Source organism: Ornithodoros turicata, chromosome 3 (genome assembly GCF_037126465.1).
Source record: "Ornithodoros turicata isolate Travis chromosome 3, ASM3712646v1, whole genome shotgun sequence".
In the NCBI taxonomy this organism is placed as follows: domain Eukaryota; kingdom Metazoa; phylum Arthropoda; class Arachnida; order Ixodida; family Argasidae; genus Ornithodoros; species Ornithodoros turicata.
Genome location: NC_088203.1, coordinates 80,805,897 through 80,831,803, shown reverse-complemented (window position 1 = coordinate 80,831,803; position 25,907 = coordinate 80,805,897). Strand labels below are relative to the sequence as shown.

At 45.3% G+C, this 25,907-nt stretch overlaps 1 protein-coding gene across 1 annotated transcript in view; it reads left to right on the top strand.

Annotated features, from left to right (window-relative positions):
* Positions 1 to 15,422: 15,422 nt before the first annotated feature.
* Positions 15,423 to 25,907, top strand: part of LOC135389706 (ovostatin-like) — a 41,768-nt gene continuing 31,283 nt past the window's right edge. Inside the window, exons 1-4 of the mRNA XM_064619739.1 lie at positions 15,423 to 15,511; positions 16,392 to 16,539; positions 16,628 to 16,873; positions 18,303 to 18,354. Of these exons, the coding sequence (XP_064475809.1) occupies positions 15,444 to 15,511; positions 16,392 to 16,539; positions 16,628 to 16,873; positions 18,303 to 18,354 (514 nt within the window). The 5' untranslated portion in view covers positions 15,423 to 15,443. The remainder of the gene's footprint in view (positions 15,512 to 16,391; positions 16,540 to 16,627; positions 16,874 to 18,302; positions 18,355 to 25,907) is intronic.

Here is a 25,907-nt window from a genome sequence, read left to right as displayed (position 1 = left end):
GAATACCGAAGTCACCTTGGTGATGGCAAAGATTGACAAAATTCTTTTTGTTTTTGTACTGTGATGCCGCACCGTCCGTAAAGTAGGATACTGCTTCAATACGCGGAAAGTCCTTTGTGAAACTTTGTAGGAAGATCTTCTGGAAGGTGTGTACCGTAGAATTTTCGTGAGAAAGTGAATCGGATAGCATGACGTACGTCTTGTGCTGTAACCCATCATCTCCCTTTTGCTGGTCTCGGTAGTAAACGATTATTGGATGAATCGTAGCTTGACTGTCGTGCCAATAAAATGACTGAGGGGAGTCTTGAACTACAAAACTGTAATTTTCGGAGAAGTCCATCAAGACAATAGCTTCGTCCTGACGAAGCGTGCATTTCAGATGTTGCAAGTACCGCGCCTGCTCCTTCGACACAAAGTGATGGATTTTGAGGTCTTTAATGTCTTTTACTAGACGATCTAGGAGATCCTCATATGGAAGTATCATAGTCTCCAGTCTTGTGTGAAAACCAGGCACCCAGTGTTTGAACGCAACGTCCCCTATTAGGTCCTCATCACATTCGACGTTCGCCTCAAAATAGTCTCGCAAAGTGTCAACGCCAGGGCACATACTGCACGACCCATACATACACTCTTCTTTTTGCATGTCGCAAACCACCATACTAAGCAACTGTTTGTAGCTTTCTTTTACTCCGAGGGCATGCAGGATCAGCTTGACGTTTTGGTGGTAAGCGCACACGCAAACGGTGTGTGTTCCTGGACCCACTGCTAGTACGCACCACGGTGGACGTAATTGTGCAAATGTTGAGAAGCCAGCATTGAGACCCGGATTCTCTTGCTTCCAAATCTCGTAAGCCTCCCGCAAATTCAAGAGCAGCATTCTCTTTTGATGTCCGTGTTTTGTGTCCTTCTTTCCAGGAAAGCTGTGAGATATTCTGTCATCCTCGTAGAAGGATGCTATGGATGCTCGCACATCTTCGCTAATTCTCCTGCCGAGCTTCACACCAGGCTCCGAGAGAACGCCTTCTTCCTTGCGTAGCTTCTTTGCGGCTCTAACCATTCTCTCACTGGCACCGAAGTACTTGGCAACCTTTTGGCGGCTCCATGAATGTGGCGCTACAGTAAGGATGGCTACTTGCTTGGACCGAGACTTCTCCCTCTGAAACTTTTCCTTCAGTTCACGTAGCAGTGCCCCGTAATCAGATGAGACACCTAGCTCAGCGCTCACGTCGGAAATGTTGACCCTTAGGGAAGACTGAAGTCTTGCTTGAAGCGTCTTACGGGCTTGTTCCAATTTCCTTTTCGCGTACGCCTGCCTTCTGCTCAATGCAAGTTTCCGTGTGACCGGACTTTCACCTAAGGCAGCGAATGAAGCATTGAGAGGGCTAAGGTGTTCTAGCTCTTCAACAGCAGACGATGCTACAGGTGGAACGGCGCACTCTGGGCTTGCTTGTGCCGGGTTCAGACGCGAGGAGTTGGCTTTCATGTAGCACTTGGGGCACAATCTGTCGCCAGGAACCAGGCTTAGGCCAGCAGCTGAACTCGCAAGGTTGTTGGTGATCACGTTTGTTCCCCTGGCTTTCTTTTTTTTTTGTGGACGTCAAACGGATCGACGCAGTTTTTCGACGCGAGCATAATTGTATACCCCTTCGTATACAGGTAGAGGTGGTGACTACAGATAGTCCTTACGTCCTCTCTTTTGCACTTTGACCGAAGGCACACTATCCTTTGCGTCCTGCTGCTCAGGTGTCCGAAATCCTGCAGACTGGCCGATGCTACGAAATTGCCCTTGTGACAGCGAAGGGGTCCGAAGCTACATGGCGACAGAACGTTGCTACTTTGCCTGCATGAAAAATATGTTGCCGTGTAGCACACTGTACACAAAACTGCAGAATATTGTGACGTCGCCGACATTTGCGAAAGAGAGAGAAAAAATAAATAAAATAAAACAAAGCGCGAAGTGGTAGTGGGATGGTGAGACGCTGCATAATACAGTATGGCATGTTACCAAACACGGCGGAAAGGATGAACAATATATTACATTAAACAACAGTAAGCTAGGAAAAAACGTACGGAAACTGAGACAATACTTGCCTTTGGGGACATTCGCCACTCGGACCTGGTGCAGACATCGCATCCTGTTCCATGTCGTGATTGACACTACCGAAAAAGAAAGCTTGCTTCGCCTGTCGCAAGGCCGCGGTCATAAACCAGACAAGGTCAACCTGCGTTATCTCAACCATCCCTTGACAAAACAATGACCCTTGCCTATCATAGGTGTGCGCCATAAACCACGAAGATGGGAGAGCTGAGGACGGCGGAAACGCAGCCCTTCCATACCACGCTGTCTGCGAAGCACTGCGTCTATTCTTAACAGCCCAACATCGACAGTCATATGTGTATTCCAGAATATTTATACTCTACGGTATAGGTCACATGTCACGACAGCTCAAAGACTTACGTCGGTGACATTTTGGCAAGCAGCAAGACAGGGCTCTACGGAAACGTTCAACGCCCTGAATAGGGTAGACTGAAACTGTGCAACGCTCGTCCTGCTTAATTAATGCTTAATAACAAAGATAATTCGTCCCTTTGTTTCGATAATTGCCAGAATCTTTGCTATTTCCTTCTCCAGCGCTGCCCCGTAGCGACCAGTCGTGATCGCGGTGCGGACTCTATGTGCAAAGTACGTCGTCCAAAAAAAAATCATAATTTCGTTTTAACAAAAAGTACTTTTCTAATTTTTGGTATACGCATTCCGGACACCATCGTCTACATTTCTGTGAAACCCGCGTTCTCCTACCTCGTTAGGGACATGGAGAAAAATCGTCCTGAAATATGAGTTTTTTTAGTTTTTTCGTAGATTTACGCAATTTTTACTGGTCTAAAATTGCTGAGGATGGCGATCATAATTTTTCTCCATGAAGTTCTTTCCGTGCACTGTCCCTGTGTAAAATTTCGCGTCTCTAGCCGCAGCGAATTTTTAAATAAAAATTGTCGAAGTTTGTAAGTTCTCGCTTCGCTTGCAAAGACGCTACTGTTGCCACCGCTTGCTCCACATCATCGACGATTAGTTCATTTCGAGGAGACCTGTTTCGGAGCTATTACTTCCAAATTTCAGCTTTCTACGCCTAGTAGAAGCGGAGCACTAGGCTACCAAAGAAAACATGGTTTTTGGTCACGGCGAGATATTTGGAGCCCTCTAGCGGCGAAACTCTTCAGAATTTTGGATTGATATTTAGTGACCTATCTATCAGAGACCCCACCAATCACCCAGAATTTTTTAATTGAGCGTTAGATTTGTGCCGCGTATTACATTTGTGCCGCGTATTAGTGCATTGACAAGCGTATTTTTCAGTCGGTGCCGCGTATTACGAGTAAAATGACACATTCAGCCTTGTATCGCTAACAAATTGACGGGAAAAACGCTTGCAATAGGCGTTTTTCCATCGCAAGCGCCACAGTAAGCGTTTTTGGATTTAGAGTGTACTTCCGCCACAAGCTGGGTTACAGTAACACAATGCTATGCACTTGCTGTAATACTCCAAATACAGTGCAGCACATTCCCATCGACTGGCAGCAATATTCCACTCAGCGACGCGTCCTCCAGCGCCAACTTGAAGCCACTGGGACACCCTCACTCGCCCTTCCTGAACTGCTTGGGCCTCCGGCTATCCCAGCCCATCAGGTACGAGCTCTTCAAGCCCCCATCACCTTCTTAGCACCTTCTTAGCAGCATCAGGGCTCCATCGTGAACTCAGAACATTCATCATCATTCACCATCTTCTTCTCCCCAAGCAATGGGATAGGATACCGCCTCAGCGGCGCAACATCCCATTACATCATGTATTGTATCTTATTAACGAGTTTCGCTGTATATACAACTGTTATTCACTGCTTACACTGTACATATCATCAGGCGAATGTAATAAATTTTCTTTATACATCATCATTACTTATTTGTTGTTGTTGTTGCTGACAGCTTTATCGTATCGTTTCCGTAGGGTACTGCCGAATACTCCCGAAGTGTGCTTATTTCGAAAGCGGGCTTCTTTTGCATCTGAAATCGAGTCGTCGTCCTTCGTCTGTCGTAATGCTATCGCATTTCATACGCGTTTGGCAGTGTACAATCATTTTGTGCTCGCTCGCTGGTGGACAGGAGCATTTTGGGGACAAACCATTGCTGACCAATCATGGAATCTTAGAAAGCAAAAGTGTGTGTTTGCGGGATTTTAAAAAGCGAAAGTTTCTTTGTGTTTTGCTTGTTATGATATTGGGCGGGACGCGCGGATGTTCAACAAAAAAGCCGTGTCGCCCACGCCGTGGAACTTTTCGTTTTGGAATGAGGTAATGCTGGACAACTTGTACACAGTGTAGATAAACATATTCATCTACTACAACCTGGACTGGCCTGGTTCGCTCCGAAACGGACTTTCGTCATCCCAACACCATCTCTTTCACGATAACTCTTCCTCGTCACGCGAGGAAGAAGTTGACTGGCACCAGGAAGCTCGGGCGTTTCGATAATATACGCAGAACACTACATACCACAATGGATAATATCACCTGCCGCCAGAAGCTGCTCTTTCCAACTTCGAAACAACGAAAGGGACAATGAAGATAAACGGCAAAGTGAACAAAGTGAAACGTTCAGCGAATTCCTGAGACGATTTCCCGATGAATTTCCTCAACGCACTCACAGGGCTAGACGCATTGTTTTGCTTAATCGTTCGGACTTAGTTCATGCTCAGTCGTTCAGCTTGTACTCACCGAATCAATTATTATTGCAAGGCTCCGAGTAATCCATGCAGAGGAGGAATAACCACGGTCGCCGTCTTTCACGCACGCAAAGTACGTAGCAAACCAGTGATGGCCAGTAGTTAGCTACATGTAGTTAAACTACTAGTTAAACTACTATTTCGAGTAGTTAACTACAGTAGTTAGGCTACTGCAGGTGCCAACTACTTCCGATTTTGCCGCAAGATTTACGGCACGATTGTGCTTTCGACATTACCTTGAGCTGCTTCCGACAACAGAGAGAGGGCGCAGACAAGCTGGTTCATGATGACAAGGATGCAACCCGAGGCAGGGAATTAAACAACAGACAACAATTTCCTCAGACACAGCAACAAAATTTAAGAGCAAAACCGTCACTATATACACAACAACCTCCGGAGAGGGGGTATGGGCACAAAGGAGGGCTTGCTGACGCAATGTCCACGTGCAGCTATTTCTAAAGATTCCCTGAGTAACCTCCGCCACAAGTTCCTTTCTTTACACAAAACTTCGGTTTCAGAGAAAATCGGTTGGCGATTGTTGCATTCACGTACACGGGCTACGGGTTCACTGGAAATGTGATTCTTCCCTGTATTTAGGTTATGCTCTTGCAGTCTATGATTCAAGCACCTCTTTGTTTGCCCCACATAGCATAGACCACAACTAAAAGGAATACAGTAAACCACTCCGCTGGAACAAGGTACGAAGGGCTTTTTGTGCGTAACAGTACAGCTTTGTGATCGGGACAAAAAAGGCGTCACTCTGGATAACTTGTAAGCATTAGTGAATACTACCGTTATGCCATAGTCTTTTGCGACTGCCAAAATATTATGAGACACTGAGTGGAAATAGGGAATAGAAACTGTATGGTCGAAAGAAGGCTCTGTTGATGATTGATTACTGGGGGGTCCCATCATCTTGCGCAAAAGAATTACAGCACGCTTGGCCAGAATGTGTTGTTCGTACCCAGCCTGTATCAAACGGAAACATTGTGCTGACTGTACCCAACGTGGTGGACACAACTTTTCGAGATGGCAGAATTAAAGAGGTTGGAAAATTTGACCATTTTGGAGTGAGAGCTGCGTTGAGGTAAAAGGGGCTTTGGGTTGTCTTTTCCATAATACCAACAGAGGCCTCTTTCGGCAATCAGGATGAGGTCAAAAAATTTTAGTCTATGCTCTGTGGGATGTTCAATAGAAAAAGTTAGTTCCGGGGAGAAGGACGTGATCGTACTCGATAAAAGCTCGGCCGTCAAGAACGGAAGATCGGTTAGGACAATGATAGCGTCAACGTACCGCCGTATACACAAACGTTCACAGGAAGTCTCGGTTATCAAATTTCTAATAGAACGATCAAGGACACTGAGGTAGATTTCAGCTAGAATGGGTGCAACGGAAGCACCAATACAGACACCTTCGGCCTGAATATATGGTTTTCATTCCCAGGTTACAACAGTAGATTGCAGGTAACATTCTAAGATGGTGAGAAAGTTCGCGGCCGACATACCAGCAGTGTTTTGGAAAGCTCAGTGGTTATCAATTATCTCAGAGGTGTTATCAAGGCTTGTGGTTATCAATTAGCTCAGAGGTGCGTTCGAGTAGGAGCGGTACATTCATTGAATAGTATAAGTCCTTGATGTCCAGGGAAGAGAGAGTAACCTTTGAACCATGAAAAGGATTTAGAAATCGTAGCAATTCCTGTGAACTACGTAGGGAGGTCGATTCGGGGAGGGGAAGCGAGCGCAGGGACCTTTGTAGAAAATCTGAGACTATTCTTTGCCATGAGCCACGCTGACTGATGAAGACACGTACCGGCATACCCGCCTTATGATCTTTTAGAAAAAAACTTGACGGATAGGGACGAAGGCTTACAATTAATGATTGCATTCTTGAGAGGATGTTGATTCTTTGAAAGGACATTGACAATGCTTGATTTGGACAATTTAAGTGAACCCGTGAAGGGCTTAAAAAGTGAGTCAAGAGCGGTTCGCACCTTGGACTGGAAAGATGACATCGGAAGAACACCAAACTTGCCTGACTTGTCGCATTGAATTAGTTTGAGGTCGGCACTGTGGAGTTCACTCTGCACCTCCCGGATTTTACGCAAGCTATGATTACTCCCAGTACGGAAGGCATCTGACGGAATCCTGGAGATACATCGTTCAGCGAAGGCATTTTTCTTGGTTGGATCACTTATTTTGGACGCGACATTGGAAATGATAGCAGCAATATCAAATTTTGAAGGTGTCACAGGAACTTGTGGCGGAGGTTACTCAGGGAATCTTTAGAGATAGCTGCATGTGGACATTTTGTTGCTGTGTCTGAGGAAATTGTTGTCTGTTGTTTATTTCCCTGCCTCGGGTTGCATCCTTGTCATTGAGCTACTTGTTTGATGAGAACGGAGGTGCAGAGCAGTTGTGTCGTGCATGTGTACTAAATCTTCATTTTTAATGCTTGTGTAGTGAAGCCTCTTTCGCTGTGAAATAATTCTGCAACTTAGTTTATACATTTGTGCGTGGCGGATTGATCTGTGAGGAAGGAGCCTGAGTATAAATCTCGTACATGGTCGGTCGTATGTTGTACATACCTTTATAGCCCGGAAGCTTTCCCTCAATGGAAAATATTTCCGCAGCAAGCTCTTTTGTCAGCGCATAATGTACACGGGACAGGGACTGGATTTTACGACAGTATGTGAATTCAGCGGCGTAGGCACAAGAGTATATTTTAAATATCATTATCACTGCTTGTGATTCATATTTAGGTGTCCAAGAACACAACAAGGGATTGGTGTTGATGGACAACGTTAAGTAGTTATAGATGTAGTTAAAATACATTGCAGTAGTTAAAGAAGTAGTTTTAACTACTGCCCTGAAAAGGAGTTGAACTACTAGTTAAACTACTAGGTAAACTACACCATCGCGAAGTAGTTGGTAGTTATAGTTGAACTACTGTAGAAGTAGTTAGTGGCCATCACTGTAGCAAACAAATGCTCCTATGTTACAATTTCGTACCGTCAAAAGGACGCGTTATTTTTTTCTCACGACAAAATATATCAATTCGTATGTCCACTGATATAACATATTACCTCCCACATGGTGTTCATTTTCTGTTACCATATTCCCGTAGGGTTCCGCGTTTTCGATGTTTATTTTCGGGCGGATTCGGCGTGTGTTTTTCGATGTTTATTGATTTTCGCGAAATCGGAGTGTTTCGATGATTTTCCTTGCGTGTACATGGTTTACCCGACAGTTATCGACGAATTACAATGTAATTTCAGTGCTGTTCGCGTCTAACGCAGCCCTAACAACAGCAACCCATGCGAATTATCGGTTTTACTAGTACCAGTTTTACGAAGTACTAGTTCGAGTTCTATAAGTGCTGCAAGAAATGACCGGAAGGCATTTGCTCGCCTTGTTCGTTACGAGGATTCTTCAGATTCACGTGGCACCGCGATTGCACGTGCACCCATATGCGCGCCGCACCTCTTCCACAGCCCACATTAACTGTCACGCGACGATACTTGCACACTACAACATCTTCCTTGCCCGAGAGTACAAAATCTTGATTCTAGCAAACTTTGTCCCAGGCTCTCTTACTTTCTCTTCGCATTTCGGGTGCCGCGGAAAGACAGGACCGCCGTACGTGAAACGTGGAGATGTATGTACTGTCGTGACATCTCCACTAAACAACCAAAGGCCGGTGACCGAGATCGTACTTGACGTCACGTCCCTAAAAGGTTCACAAGCGCGGTGGGGCACCTACAATGGCAGAAGAATGAGATTCCTACCAGCACATCCGATCCGGGACAACAGGATTGACCCTGGAACACTCAATGTGGTTGCAGGTCATCCAACCTTGGCAAATACCAAGAAAAGAAGAGTAATGAAGGAAAGCCTGCTTCGCATGTTGGAATCTTAAGCTGGCAGGTGCAGCAATTTATCGGTCATGGTTCCTGGAATGTTCCTCTGTATTCGATGTTTTTCGCGATGTTCCGCCGTCGGAAACAGCATTCCAGCTGTCGGCTTACGCCAAAAGTGCAGCAAGTTGATCGAAATTGATGTAACCAGTTCTTAATTCGCCAGAAGTAAAACAAACGAAAAACGTCACAGAAAAGAAAAAGCTTAGATGAAAAAGTCCACCGGGCTATCAGTATCACCGGGCTCATTCGCATGAACTGTAAACAGGTTAGTCAGGTGGCAGCGCAGGTGGCAGCGCAGGTGCGACCTCCTGTTGAACCAACATTATATCCTGTCGCCGAAGTAGGAGGCCGGGCACTCTTCCTCGACGTGGAAGGTAGTGAAGCGGCCGAGTAAGGAATCGTGCGAAAACGCGGAGGGTCTCGCCGTCCGGCAGGACGCAGAAATATTCTGAAAAAAAAAAGAAGAAAAGAAAAGAAACATGATTTTGATTGCAATAGCGTTTTACGACCACGAACTTCCGGAATTCAGGAAGAAAAATGCTGCCATTGCGCGCGGCAATTTTTAGAGATTAAATATACATAGGTAATTCCAAGTAGTCGGTTGGGGTTAGTAGAAGTAGCATGGTTGCCAACCGTCATTCTATCGGCAGGCTCCTCTATATAGGCATGATTGTGGCATGTGATCGAAACTCAGCTTCGTTTTTTGCCCACATTTATAAAAAACAGATAAAACACCGGCGTGTAGAGAGAGCCAGGTACATCTAATCAATAAATTCAAGGAATATGTTATAGGTATTTATATGTATGGTCTGTATTGCGGATATGAATACATTAGCTAAGCTGGTCGTTATACAAACACGCAGTTGCCGAAACATCAAAGATTACTTTCCCGAAACGTTTCCGTTGCTTGTTCACTTGCTTTGATTGGCTTCGTGGAAATCTTCGGTTTTCAGCAAAAATTGCGAGCATATGTGTTACATGGAAATATGTTGAACGTACAAGGGGGGGGGGGGGGGCAACATGTTTATTAAGAAAAGAAGAAAGGAAGGGTCAGCCAGACGGAGGTCGGCTTGCTATTCCAAAAAAAGAAGAAAGGAAAGGAAAGAAAAAGGAAGAACACAAAACAAAACTGAAAAATTACACATACGGTCACACAATCACAAGCCGTTGGCAAGGTTCGAAGCGTGGAGAAAGAGGAGGAGCACAGTGGTGACGGCCCACTGGGTCGGCTGCAGAACGGGACCCAGTAAGATAGCCAGTGTCATATAGTGCCGTAGCCCAGTTGGGATACACGACGACAGGGGGCGTCACGGTGCAGAAGGTGTTGCCGGCAGTGTAGATTGCAGTGGGGAATATCAGCTACCACGCCAAGGCTAGTGCACAGGGGAGTGCTAGATTGACCCATTTTCAACAGCTGTAGAAGTGCGCTGGCGACGTTTAGACGGAGGCAGTGAAGGAGCGATTCCTCGTGACGAGTGCCGCGACACGTAATAAAGAAGTCCATTGAGGGGTCGATTGATTGCAGGTGACTGTTGTATGAGGCAACTCAGCTCTGAACGTTTGGGCACGAGCAGCACACCGGTGGCGTATAGACATACGGCAGACAGAAACAGTAAGGGGCAGATGTACAGTGGCATGCGTCACAACTTGTGCAGCACGTCGTGTAGCCGCACAACTGCATGCTTATGCCTTACCATTGCAGCGCATTTCCTATGGGGCTCGTACATGGTCGGCTCGTACATTCATATATTTAGTGCTGTGGCGTGACCCGGACGTGGCTCACCTCCTGCTCGTGGCTGCTCAGCTTCCGGAAGGTGCCTGTAGAATGCCGCCGTGTCCGTCTTGTGTCTTGCGTTGTGAGTCATGTTTGCTCCAAACGAACATACTCTTCACCGCCTCGCATAGAAACGAAAAGTTCAGCTTCAACCCCAACTGACGAGAAAACACAGAACAAAGCTGCATATAACGTCACAGCAGTAAATATATGAATACATGCAAAAAATTCAGCAGTGTCACTACGACCAACGGAAATGTGTATCCCGCTTGTCAGATAAAACGAGACTCTCATATCTGACACAATGACAACAAATTGAACGCTGGATGGTGACACGGGTTTGAATCCTGTCACCGGCTGTGCTGTCTGAGGTTTTCCCTGGGTTTTCCGAAGGCTTTACAGACGAATGTCGGCACAGTTCCCCCTGAAGTCGGCCCAGGACGCATACTAAACCCCCTGTCCCCCACTCCTTCCTGCTGTCCACTCTCCATCTGTACACGTCTGTACGCCGCTCATAGCCACAGTTGCTTCGCGGCGCGAACACGGAATTAAAAACAAAAACAAAATGAACTGTCAGTTTTACAATTAGAAAAACAAAAGCACCACAAGAAACTGTGGTCATTCCAGTCACAACATTTACCCATCATGGGGCACCTAGAGTCACTAAATACGGGCACAGAACATCGCATTCTTTTTCCGCGCCGGAGACGCCGTTCGTTGCCCGCCATTGGGCCGACCGTGTCACGTGGTTTTACCTTCCAAGAACACACCGTCTATGTTGAGTCCCTCCATCCAAACCGGTTTCCTCGGTTGCGATCTGGATCGGCTGCGCGCTGTTCTCCGGCGGAGAAAGGGGAGATTGGCGCCCCATTGCTTAGCAACGCAGCCCTGCCGGACACAACATGGCGGGCTCGCTCGCCGACGTGGCTCAGTGTCGCTGCTCTGCTCCCTTTTTAGTGACTCTAGGACCACCATAGGAGTTCTGACAGGAGGGGGGGGGGGCGCTTAGAGCCAGTGGAAATTGTGTTGTAACGACAGTGAAAGTGGTACATGTGAAAGAAAGAGGCGTACGACTAGTTGGCAACCTGTAAAGTCAAGGTTTACACGTTGCCATTGCTTGCATTAAGGTGTCAATAACTTGAACATTAACTGCCGGGTATACACACCACAGGTTTTGACAGTTTGCAGAACAGTGGCAAACATTTGCCACAAACGCTAACCTGAAAAAACATCTTCAAACAAACGCAACAAGGGCGATACAACTCAACTTAAAAATGATATGCCGCATATGCTATTACAACGAACGCACAACTATGCGCCGCACAGGCTATCGAGGTTAGCAATACCACATGAGCTAATTCAAATCAGTAGCAAAAGAACAGAAGAAGTTACTCTGTATTGCTTGCGTGGCGCAGTAGTAAGGTTTCAAGTTCTAGTTTTGTCCTAACATTTTTACTTTTGTTTATGAATTACGACGCTCCTTCGGTGTGACCAGGGAGAGGCACCGCACCACAGTGTGAAATCATGCCCCGCAGATGTATCTCAACGACCGTTACGAACACATTCATTCAGTTTCAGTACTGATAGTTAATAAAGTAATAAAAGGTAATAAATAATAATAGGTAATAATAATAAAATAATAATAAATCATAGGTAATAATAATAAAAGGTAATAGTCAAAGAGGTAATATGATGAAGTTATACGCGATGTGCCCCCATAACGCCCTGCTTCCACCCGAACAGCATCGTGAAACACCCCGTATAATGCTGCCAAGCTGATACTTGTGTCAAATCGAGACCACGTGGTGCGATCGAAAATCACCCACCGTTCGAAATTAAGGCGTTATCAATCATCATACAATGGTGTGCACTTGTAATCTTTAACTCTGCCGACACTTAATCAGAGAAAAACAACGCGTACCTTAGCTTATTATCTCAAACTCCTCAAACATAGCGGTGGTTCATGCAGATTGCTGTCGTTCGTTCGTGTGCGGGTCCAGTCGAGTCGACTGGACCTGATGCACTCACGACTGAGTCGACTGAGTGCGACGGGACTCGCCGACAGAAGCCACGACACAGCAAAAGCCTAAACTTCGCATGGCTTACCACGGCCGTCGGTATTATGTCGTAACTTCATCGGCGAACAATTATTTTCTTCAGGCTAGACCAGTGTTTCTCAACCGGGGTTACCGCGGAACCCAGGCCTTCCGCGAGCCTCGTCCTGAGGTTCAGCGAAGAGGATTCTGTTCAGCACCCGCGAGTGTAACTTGATCGCCCACCAAGGCTCGTTCTCAGACAGCCTCGTTATATCGGGCAGTGCTCGACATTTGATCGTTGGCATCGAAATTGACGTCGAGATCGCAGGACCAGGTTGCCAAGGCTGACGGTCATTGCAGACAACCAGCAGCTGCGATCTTCATGGTTTGGCTCATCCCGCAACTCAACCCAACAGTTTCTCCGCACCGCGCTTTTGCTTTTTTCTCCTATGCTTCAAAAGCTGTGGTCCCTGGCCACATCCAGCCCACCAACGTTCTGTACCTCAAAGCTCTCTTCATCTTTCTGGATACCATAGGACTTCAATCCTTATTGTGAAGGGGCTCATTATTTCATTCCTCGCATCTCCACCAGCAATGGGGTAGAGTATCGCCCCTGGCGATGAAAGTCCCCATTCATCATCTCCTGATAAAGTTGTTGTGTTGTGGAAAGCCATAGCTACTTCGGTGAAACTTCGGAGAGACTCTCCTGGCCACGTGGGATTTACAAGCATCAGTGGCAACCCACAAAACGTTACCTGGGGAGAAGTATTGCGAAACAGTTGAATGAATCCAGCAAACCTCAAGCAATAAATACTTAAATAAATTATAATTCAACGTTTATAAAATCAGTTAGACAGAATAATTATTTGCTACTTGTACGGAATCAAGTTCGCCTCATCCGCTTCTACACACAGTTGCCCCAGTGTGGTAGGTCCCTTGAGGTCGTGCTGGCAGGATCAGGGGTTCCCTAGAATAAAATAAGTTGAGAACCACTGGGCTAGACTGCCGTCTCCTGGTCCCATGACCATTTGTCGGCAATCGGTCACTGGCAGGTCGGAGCGCGTTCCCGTCTTCCTCGCCAATGTGTTTCGTCCTCGCACACGAGACGGACACCGGTTGGGCAACTCGTGCGACAGAGAGCCGATCGTGCCATGCTCTTCCCGTACTGCACCCGACACGCTGTACTGACTGGGCACTTCTACTAGAGGCCCACAAACAGTGATGGGATGTACTTGAAGTACCAAGTACTCAAGTGCTACTTTAAGTGCATTTCTCAGTACTTTTACTTTACTTCAGGTACATTTCAATTTGTGCACGTTTGTACTGTACTATAACTCCTTTTCTTCGGTACTTTCCTTTCAAGTACTCAAGTACGCAGTTGGCAATACAATCGCAAAACTTGGAGGCAAAATCATTTATTCCGGTTCATATCAATGAGTCAGCTTAGCCTAGCCATGTTTTGTAATTAGCACTTGGCAAAAATGCTAGTTAAAAAGCTAACAGTCGAAACATATAATTACCTCGCGTTTTATCACTACCAAGTTTTGAAACGTCCAGCGATACGATCTAAACTTGTGATCAACTGGATGAATACTTTAAAGGACTTTGTATTTTACTTTAAGCACATTTGTAGTATGGCACTTTGCGCTGTACTTAAAGCTCAGCTCCGCCGATTTTCGACTGCGACAGAATGGAGCCATGCTTGGGCTGTGCGTTCGTTTCCCCACAGGGAGCATACATGTGAAAAATTTTCACCCATTTGTTTGTAGTTTTTAAGAAAACAATTGTTTAAATTTCCCTGGCACGGCGGTCCTGTGGTCGGCAAACCCTCACCAATCCCGGCTTCGTCCTGGCTTAGCCGCGCTCGTGGCTTGGCTAACGCCAAATCGTCGATACGATGGCGGAGATCTATGGGCGAAGGTGGATGTTTTGGGTGTGTTCCGTGATAATTGCTGTCGTTAATAGCCTCAAAGATAGTTTTGCCGGTCTTCTTTAACAAGCCTTACAGGATGGCCTCGTTGTGCAACGACGGCCGTCGTGAGCGGACATTCTGTGCCCGTACTGTGCTTCATGCTACCAACAAGACCTAACACCTAACGTGTGACGTACACTTACGCATTCTCAATAGCTTTGGCAGCGCACTATGCGCGGAGTTGCTGCGCGTGCAGAAAGCACCACCAAAGCTATTGAGAACGAGAACGTGTTCGAAGACGAAGTATTCCTTATAAGTAACATCATAAAACGGTGCGGTGGTCCCCGATAGCTCGTGACAGCTATTTCAGCACGATACAGCGGCCATGACGGAGTGTAAACACAAACTGGTTGCCAGGCAGAGCTGGCTAGGTGTGGCTATCCAATCCGCGCAGTTCCAAGTATGACGAACGAGTGGAACCGCCGCCCGGTAGTTTTTCTCAAATTTCTCACGAAGTAGTATGTAAATTTGGAAAGCAATGTGCGTTTATGAATGAAGTTGGGACCACGGTTCTGAATATCACAATGTCTTCATACTTTCGGAACAGCAGCGGAGCTGCACTTTAAAGCACGACAGGTGTTATGTACGTGGTACTTCAGTTTGCCCATCGCTGCTTACAAAGAGTCGTTCAAGACAAACACGGTACTATTTGCGCTACACGCTCTGCAATGTTATCGTTCATATCTGAGTAAACAATGATGCCAGCTGTCGACTGGCGAGCAAACTGATGGAAACTGGTGTAACCCGTTCCAGTTCGCCAGAAGTAATGTAGAACGAACGAGAAACGTGAAAGAAATGTAGACGAAATAGTTCACCGACCTGTCAGTGACTTTCCCATGCGCATGAACTGTAAAGAGGGCAGTCAGGTGGCAGCACAGGTGGCCCCTGTCGACCACGCGAGCTCTGCGTCCCATTACAATACCATATATCGTGGTTTAGTAGTTGTCAAGTCACTGCTGGTTCGCTTGTAATGGCACACGTCGTAGTGCTCGCGATTTCCCTTGCGTTTTTTCGAATGACTTCCGCATCGGTGGCTAGGTAAGGTAGAGTGGTTTTAGGATACACGCTAGATAACTACGATATTTCATTTCTATAGGCCTAGTCCTTTTCCCGACATGTGTGTCACAAGTGGTTAATAGTGAGTTTTAGGATATCGTACGCTATCGCCTTTGCTTACGTAAGGGATAGGGTAGGCGATTCTGCGCACGCGCAAGACACAAGTAGAGCTTTTCGCATTGCGCAGAACCATCACGGTACCCCTTACGCAAAGACGACGGTGTACGCAAGGCGTACGCAAAGGCGACGGCGTACGTTCTACTAAAACGCAGTAATGAATGTGCAATGCGATGGCACGAGGTGCATAAGGAGCACTAGAGTGCAAAAATATCTACCGGGGGAATTTAAGTTGCCGCTACCTGGGCAACAATTCAAAAGGAACGGGATTTATCCGTTGCGTCGTTCATGATTTACACGCAAATGAAACTGCAATTCACGCTTTCCTCTTTTCTCCGTCTCAAGAAGCGCGGCAATGTGGTGCGGTCTGCCATTGCTCTTTTGAAACGATTCGCGCAATTATGCTGGGAGATCTGTTAAGGTGACCAATGGCGCATGAATCACGAACAAGGTCGCGGATCAATACAGTTCATTTTTGTGTTTACGTCGTGGTAACGCCATCTTTCATCCCACGAGGAGAAATCTTTGCACTTCAATGCCCGTCCATGTAATACATTTCAAGTCATGTTTTCGTTTATATTACATGCCATAAAGTTTGCTATTCCAGTATAGGTTTCCCAGCGTCAATCATTGTTTGAAAGTTTCACACGCCCATCAAATTCGCGAAATTCATGAAAGTAAGGGGCTCGCGTACATCAAGAATCTTACAGTAGAACGGGTGTCCCGCCCTAAAACTTCTGCGTAGTGGAAGCACAACCTATGACTCTGGCGTCAGAGAACACAAAGGACCTCAACCGGTTTCTCTCAATGTTACATTCCCTCCGTACATTGCATTGGGAGAGAAAGCCAGCGTCATTGTTACGGCAACAAGCAACGTCGATCAATGCATTGTGGTAAGTTTGGGCACTGCCTGTTTCGGGTATGCAGATACCGGGAAAAATGGCGTATTTGACCATTTGCACAATACGGATGCTATTTCAGGTCAAAGCAGGTCTACAAGCCACACAGAACTTGAATATAGTCTCGGCACCTTGCGACATCTATGCTTCGATATGTCGACTCTCGGGCACCGCATCGTTCGTCTTCTACGTTGTCCCATTTGCTGCTGGAATCGGCGTGCTCACTGCTACCGTGGAATACGATCCCGAATTTGCTTCGTACGCTCCGGGTAGCAATGTGTATCCTCACACCGGTGTAGACAGGGCTGCTGTGTCTCTGAGTATTAGGGTAAGTATGCCCGGTCTCGACTATACTGAAGGTGACGGTGATAGAAAATAAAATCAGTGCAATAACTAGGTCGCGGCTTATTTGTATGTCAACGCTTGAAACCCAGGCATTGGAAAAAACTAGGCTACCACAATAAGATTTTTGACGCAGTCGTCTAGTTTTTTTCCTCCGTCCGTCCTTTTTCGCTAATCTCTATGTGTCCTTACGGATTACTGCGGTATTGATAGTCTCATTCATTGTATGCCATGTCCGTGCTGGTCTTATCGCCGACGTGGTGAATATTGACTCGGATGTCTATTGCCCTTCAGATATAGTCTATTTGGTACTCCCCGAATCAGTAAATGAGAGCTTGAACGGGTTATTACAACGGCGTAAACGAAACCACTTTCAACGGGAGTCAGATTTCAGACAACGTTACACATGGTGTAAACACTTTACTTTTCTATTCAATTCGTGAACGTGAATTCAAGAACGTGAACAAAATCAATATGCAAGTTTCCGGCGATGCAGAATCAAATATAATATACCCGGTTAAGAGGCCTGTGTACGGCGACTGTGTACGGTGGCCCATTACAGTCGTTTATACAGTGAGTTTATTTATTTTTATTTATTTTTATTGTACGAATTATTTGTTTTTCTGCCCATTGTCATCTGTCTGTTATTCTTCACATGTTGCACAATGATACATAATCAGTAACCCGCGAACTCCGCACCACTTTCCCAAAGTCTGTAGGCTCTTAGCCATCAAGGTGCTCCGTGTCCTCAATCCTTCGCCCTTGAGCCCTAATTCCCCGAACGCATTCTAAGGCTCGTTTTCGTTAACTGCCCGCTGTCTATTGATGTGATGTGCATTGGTTTCCTCCACGTACACCTCCAACCCACCTGTATGTCTGTCTGGCCACCACCACTTGGTCTAGCCACCTCATATGAATTGCGTTTTGCTTTTGTTTATACTTGTATTGCATTTGTTTGTATTTCTCTGAGCCCTCACCCTTTTCTCTTGTACCATTTGACATGACTTCGATATATCCTTCACCACTTGTAACAGGTCCTCAAGCCTGAAGAAGTGCAGCCTACTGCACGAAAGTCTTGTTTTTAATTTGTATATAGTAAACAGTTGATGCTCTTAACCGTCTTCGTTATAAGTGTACTTCAGCAAATAACAACGTTTTTCGTACCAGGCAATTCACGATAAAGAAACATATTACGCAACACTCAGAAAGAAAATTAACGTGCTCTCGCAAAAGGCTCCTCATGTTGTTTATGGCGTCATCGTGCCGCAGAGAATGGGAGGAAGCGGCAGTATTGGTGCGGTGCGTCACCCCTTCCGTCACTTCACCCGGTGCGGACCGCACCCCCCGCACCCCCTAGTGACGCCACTGGTTGATAACAGCTGCTATGAGGCTGATAATGACTGCTTCCATTTCAGCCAGGAGGAGTGGTGGTGCCCGTGACCATTACGTACCCGATCTGCGCTGAAGGTAAGTAAGAAAAAAGACGGTTGAGAATATTCCGTCGAGACGGACAATATTTAAGTAATAGTGTAGAATAATTATTTTATTGTCGGTAAATAAGTAATGGTAAAATTTTAATAATAGTCTAGTAAGTATGTCAATGAAAAACGTCTAATAACAGTAAGAGTTTTAGAGTAGGAAACCCAAGCGCTTTGTGCTCCGAAAGATAACACCATTGCGTTTTCTCTAATGCGGATGCTCAGAACCCAAGCCATGCTGTAGTATTTGGGATCGCTCGCTATTTTTCGAAAATAGCGCTGGGGCAGCGTAGTTGACTTGCGTCGCTCTCCGGCTAGAGAGAATACGCGTGAGTGTGTCGTCTGCAAACGGCTGAAAGTATTGGCAGCACTAACAAAACTATCATGACCAGAATTCTGTGACAAAAACTGAAAGCGTGCTTCACCTGCATACTCCTCGAGGCGCATTCCATAAGAAATGCAAAATTGATTGTAATTTGCTTGGTTGATACCGCTCTACGTTTGTTCTCTAGAGGTACGTTCTTTATACCACCAAGGGTGATTTTTATCCAAATTTGTCGGTAATTAACGCAGTGTTGGAGGTTCAATTTAGGTTCCAATGTACAATCGTGCAGGTGAAGCCAACTTTACGTTCTCTCCGTATTTGTTTCGTTGTCACTTAATGCCAATTTCTTGTGGGAGACCAGCGAAAACAATAGACGACGCACAAGCGTGAAGTGATCCAGAAATAGTAGCAGCAACAACGCGCGCCGTCGAAGCTACTTCGTCTTGCTCTCTGCAGACCACCATAGTTGTGGTGGTACTGCAGATAGTATACAGAAACTGCTCGTGGTAGTCGAGCTCGCTATGGCGGGAAACGTGACGGGAAATGGCCAACAACAACAACATCAACTTTATTGTGATGTATTCGCTCCGTGAAGCGAATACACGTCGAAAGAACAACGCCATTCGCTGGGCCTCTGACACCCTTCATGAAAAGAAATTGTCACCGTCATCGCAAGAATTCATTCCATGGGGTTGGCCTTTAGCTACATTAGCGGTCAGTCTGTCGTCGTCGTTTTAAAGGCACAACGCACTTTTTCCTACTGCTTTGTACCACTGTCTACGTATTACGTAGGACGGTATTTCATAACTGTGAAGAATACTCTAACGAAACAATCCAAAGAGTCACGTATAATTTCCAGGTCACAATTATATTTCGCTACGCAGTAAGCAGCCGGAAGCAAGGACTGTCACCTCTGGGCATTCTTAAGCAGGTCAAACCCGCCTGTGGATTTGAAATCGCGTTAACAGTAAAGGGGTAAGAGCAGCGCCGACAATGGTAGGAGTAGAGACAAAAACGTGGGATTGGATCTCCTCCTGGCTTTCCTACTATCTTCTCCGATCCTCTTTCATGTGCTGCAGAGCTATGCATTTCAGTTTGTACTAAAAGGGGAAGAGGAATCATCTCCTGATAAACATAAGGGTCCTGCTCGAGAACGGAATCTAACATCGTGAGAAATCCGCGGTGATACGTCGCGGGTAGGAGACACCCTCTCTCTGATCATTGGAGTCTATATGTTACTGTTTCCCCGTCCAGTAAAGATACGTTATCATTGTTCTTCGTGAATCGATAGTGCATTCTCCATGTTTGCTTACAATGACATGGGGACAGTAGGGAACTAAATCTACCTAAAATAAATGTGCGGCTCCATACTTGTTTCTTTATTTGTAAAACGGCAAGATTTACTGCTCGGTAAAGTCTGTATCAAACATCAAAACACACTAAATTATTTTTTCGTCTCTCGTTAGTCATAAACTGTAATTCCACAGCGGTCGCTATGTGGCGCATTACTATTTGCCACGCGAAGGTTCGTTAACCTGGAAAATGAGCGTGAGAGAGAAAAGAATAAGGCGTTGTCTTCGCACAGCATTTTTAGCGTGTGAGCGTGGTTACCATAATAAAAACGGGAAGATATTAAATTCGTCGCCTAACGAATTCTGCTACTCCCATAAAGATCCCCTAACTTAATGAGCCCCACCTACGCACCCCAAAAAAATGAAAAGATAAAAATAGAAAAACATCACCCCTCCCGGTCAGGGAACTGTATGTGCACATACGTAGCTGTACCCCCGGAAGCGAAATGAAATGGTGAGAAATTTTATCATAATTTTTTTCAAAAAAAAGTTCTTGTTGAACAGGATATTAACGTTAGGCAACATCCATAAGCACATATATGCGCCAGCTTGATATCGTCGGCTAGGGGTACACAGTATACACGCTGATTGATTTTCGATACAGCTGCCATGCAGTTTCCGCTATCTACAAAGGATGAGATATCAGTCGGGCACACGTAACTCTATAGGAGAAAATGATAAGACACGAGCAACTGATTGCAGAAAAGATAACTAAAACTAGATCGTTCGTTGACAAAATTGGAAAATAGCTATACCGATATGCTCGGGGGCATTTCAAGGAGCGGGCGACGTTCCGACAGTGACAGTATCTGTATATCTTACTTATAGTGCTGCAGATGAATATTTACTAACAGTTGAGCAGTATTATCATCCGAGTCCCTTTTACTTCTATGTTGTATCGATAATGATGATATTGATTACTCCTTGTTCAATAAACAGCTTAACATTCATCTTAACAATATTTACAACTGCGAAGAAGGTGCAGGTGTCCATACCATTTGCCGCACGCTAGTCGTTTAGACGTATTTGTACTGCTTGCAACCCGGTTGTCTCAAATTAGCGTCCCGTTGTTGATGCCATCCTAAATCCCCATTCGTTTTGAGTAGTAAACATGTGCACCATATGATCTACCTTTAAATACAACATTGACACAACATTTAGGAGGGCAACCAAAGAAGCGCGGGCTGCGGATCCACTGATCAGCGATTTCAGGCAACCGTATCGCGAGCAGTACATATTATGTGGCCTTGTACGGAACTTCAAGGCCTTGTATGTAAACAGAAGTAGACCTTATTTTTGTCACAACAAATAATTTACCAACAACAACAACAAATAAGTAATGATAATGTAGTGGTAGCAGTCTCTGAAATAATGAAAATCTTTGGTGTTTACGTTTCACGTTTTGTCTTCACCGTTTTCTTTTCTTTCTTTCTTCGTTTGACCAAATCTGTTTAGACAAACTTTTCTTTCGACTAAAGTAAGGTAGAACCCTTCCTCAGAATGCAGGCTGAATATGTTATCTCCGTTGGGCGTATGGCTGGAACGTCGACACAGAAGGTTGAATGGGTGGCAGTAGGGATCACTGTCTTTTCTTCCGACGTAGATAAAGTAACACCAGTGACTGTACCTTTCTTTCAAATTTGTGCTACAATATGTGGCCTATCAGGCCTTCCCTCTCCCCCATCTCTGTGTTCTTTTTGTTTTATTATTTTATGAAGCCAGAATAGGGCTTCCGCAAACGGCGGGCCACAGCCCAAGTTCGAACGATAGCGCTGATCTCACGGGTTTCATTATCGAAATACTTGCACCTTTATGCCCAGAAATAAGATAAGAGGATGGATACGAAACACAGACGCCTCCATGTGAGCGGTTTTCGAGGTGTGTTTGTGCAACAGATTTTCCGCACCTCCCTTGCAGTTACAGATTAGGGAGTCTTAGGAAATCGAAAGCGCGCTCCGGTTCTTACTCCGAATCGCTGTCAGTCAATCAGATATCAGCAACATGATGTCAGCCACCCCAAAGGAATCAGGCGATTGGCTTACCACGTTTTCTGAAACCTTATCGTGAAACTTCAACGTTTTCCTAAAGATCCCTATTAACAAGCGGCCTTGTTCGCTACTCAGGACATATATTACGGGCATAGATGGGGATCGCAGTCAGATCACGCAGTTAAATTACGATTGCAGCTCAGGTCGACGCAAGAGGGTAATAGTCAACAGAACAGTCAAAACTAAAAGAATGATACGGGACTATATCGGTTATACCTACTGCCGTCTTTCTGGACAGTAGAAAAAAAAAATACAAAGTGGAGCCTGCCCACTCACTGCCATTATAACTCTGACGGCCGTACACCGCCATCACGCCCATCTGCGCTTTGGAACCCAAATGGAACCTCCGAGATAGCACTCCATGTAGAAATCTGTATTCAAAAACTTCGGATGTGGAGGTCGTGATCCTAAAGAGCAAATGCACAAAATTCTCGCTATCAACCAAATAAACTACGGGCGATTGTTTGTTTGTTTGTAAGAAAAAAAAACAAGGAGAAATTGAACTCGTCTCCCGACTTGTTCTGCTACTCCTAACAAAAATTCTCACCCCACCCCACCCCCAAAAACTACTTCGAGACAGCTAGACAGCAGGGTCTTCGATATAGTGAAGGTGTTGGGACTTTGGGCACCGAATACGATGGATACTGCCTTGGCGGCACTTGTGAAATTTGTCCAGAGCTGTGGGATGGATACAACCTTCTAGCATCCTCTGTGCATGATCTTGGAATAATTGTGAATAGTGTTTAATTGTGGACTTCTAGAGAACATGTGGATAGTGGACTTCTGAATAGTGAATAGCGAACTTGCGAGTAGAGCAACTGAGAAACTACAGGCGATTCTGTATTCCTTATGCCTTGTGTCTATGGGAGTACGCAGATCAAGCACGTTTTAAGTTTTTGTCACATAATTCTGTTCGTTCTGTTCTTCGTTATGATCCTCTTGTTTCCTCCCACAAATGAATAGAATGTGACTTATATCCTATCAGAAATGTTTTTCTTACAGTCTTGAGGATGGTTGAAAGGATATCTCAGATCCTTCTGAGAACCGAAGCCCACAACGTCGTATATTGCTCACATAAGTCAAGTTTTTTCATGACATTTAACGTGTCAAAGCACACTTGTGCAGTAGAATTTTAATACAGTGTAGCACGAATTGAATAAGTCAAATTTATCAGCAATATTCGCTCCGAGATCGAACGGTGTCGCCGCGCTGCGGAGAACGGAGAACTAGCATAGTGTGGACGCGTCGCCTGCCTTTACACGCTTATTCCGCATTCAGTGCAGTAGGTGGAGCATTGGGGAACCGAACAGTATCGTACCATCGCGGCACAAGTGATCTTCGGGTGAATATACACAAGAATTACGAAAAAGAACCATCAACTCTGGACATCGGCCCACGTGTTATGCACACTAGAAAGGTGACAGTGTCGCCCCCTATAGGTCGATATCGCAGCGAATAAGCGCTGCATATGAAGCAAGCACGTTAGCTATCCTCGCTGCTTTGAGGCTGCGACAATAGGATAGTACTTTCAAAATCAAAGCACATTTTGTGCATTTATGCAATTCCAAAAATCGCATTACTCAATCTGCTAAACAGGAGATGCAGTTACGAATTCATTCATGTCAATGAAAGTCTGGAGCAGAGAAAATTGTTTTATCGATTGGTTTATAGCGATTTAGAACTCAAGTTGTGATGGAACACATATTCATCTTGAGAGGCAACTAACGAGTACAGGAGCGGGATTAATGTTTCCTGGTGCAGGGACAATGAGGATTTTTATATAGGAACAGAATACCGAGAAAATATATGTGAATTTTAATGGGAACGATCCCATTTATTACTGCATGCCAACTACAACAAAGCGACTAAATTCATAATGCCCCTCGGCTGGTCAAATTATAAAAGCGAAAGCTTCACCGCAACGAACTCCGCTAAACCGTCTGCTCCCGTGTGTATTCACACCGACAGCTTCCCAACCATGCCACTAGGAAACTTCTGCTCCGCTTATCTGTGGCAGGTGGTGAACGTAACCTGTTATCTTTTGACAGTAGATGGGAATATCTAGATAACGTTTTGTCGCACAGCTATCGTTTCAGGGCCTGATTGTAACCACTTTTGCGTCATGCTCACAAAAGGACCTTTAATGATCATCCAATACAGAGCATATAGAAGATTTAATAATAATAATGGGGGGTTTACGTCGCGAGACAACTGATATCATGAGCGACGCAGAAGATTTAATCCCAGCGCACTGTCAACGCGTAACTGTGGGGGAGGTAAAAGAACCCATGGAGGTTCAAATTATCCGCAGTCCTACCCTGCGGCACGTGCAACATGTCGCCACACTGCGCAGACAAACCTTACGTGTAACATTACAGTACCGTTACCATTAATTAAGTGGCTCCCGTATTTTTTTCCAACAACTTTTCTCCACTTCACCTGAAGAACAATTCGTAGACTTGTTCGCAACTTAAGCTGTATACAAGCATTGCAAAGGATCACAAACGCGTTAAAGGGGCTATGAACTCTACCAGGCTTATTCATTAATGTGTGAAAACAATGTCAGGATAATGATATACATCAGAATGATATAAATAACGGAATGATATGATGCGCATAAGCTTAGGTTCAAACAGGAATATTGGGCGAAACTCGTTTTTTTTTCTTTCTGTAAAACATAAAAAGCCGTTACAGACGAATGCTCACTGCATTCACCTGTAACGATTGTCTACCTCTACCACTACGACTTGTATACGTTGGAACCTAAATGGAACCTCGGAGGTCGTCTTAACCACCTCCAAATTTGTAACCAAAGTCATCCTTTGGACTTAGGGAACGCAACTCAAGGATAAAAACGCACAATGACACGAAACAAATAAACAAAAGACGCTTTACTACTCCCAATGGACTACGTCTATGGGAGCACGCCGTGAGTTGCTGAAAGACATAAAGCCTGCCCGCTCAATGTCACCAGTATTGGCGTAGTGTTTCGTCACTAATTCGCTATAATGTAGAGAAGAATATGTGTGTACACCTAAATTACCAAGAATGTACTTTAAAAAAATCACACACAGCGTTTGAAAGCGTTGATCTTCGTTTTTATATGCCGTCAGCACTTCCTCGACCCATCACGTCGCTTATCTACAGGCTCCGCCTCAACGTGCCATACAGTGGCCGACTTTTGTTTAAGCTCGGCAACGTTTCGTCCCCCTAATGCGGTCTGTGTGATGTAGTTCAAGACGTGGATCATATACTGCAAGACTGCCCGAGGTACAGTGCACACCGTTGTACCCTTGTGTCATCGCTGGCCCGCCTGGATAATCGGCCATACTTCACCGAAACGGTTCTTAGGTGCTGGCCCTGAAATCAGCTCATACCTGCCATGCGGACCCTTGTGCAATTCCTCGTGTCGACGGGCCTCTCTGACACTTTGTGACGCTCTTTGTTTTTTGTGCGTTGAGATTTCGCACCTGAACTCTCCTACGCTGTTGCTTTTGGTGCCAAGTTTTGTGATGATGTTTTTATCTATTCCGTTTCAAAGTGTATAGATTTGTGTAGTTTCCCTTTCTTATTTTCTGGGTAACGCGTGCTGGAGTAGCCAATCACGAGTGGCTCGGGACTAACATCTACGTTTTTTTTTCTTTTACAAGTCAATCAATCTTATCACATGAAGCGTAAAGCAGGCTTCACCCCACGCGCCTACTTTGGAACCTAAATGGAACCTCGAAGATGGCGCTAAGCATTCATAAACTTCTGTCATAATCATCATTGGTGCTTAAAGAAGATGCATTTAGAGAACAAATGCACTGCGACGCCA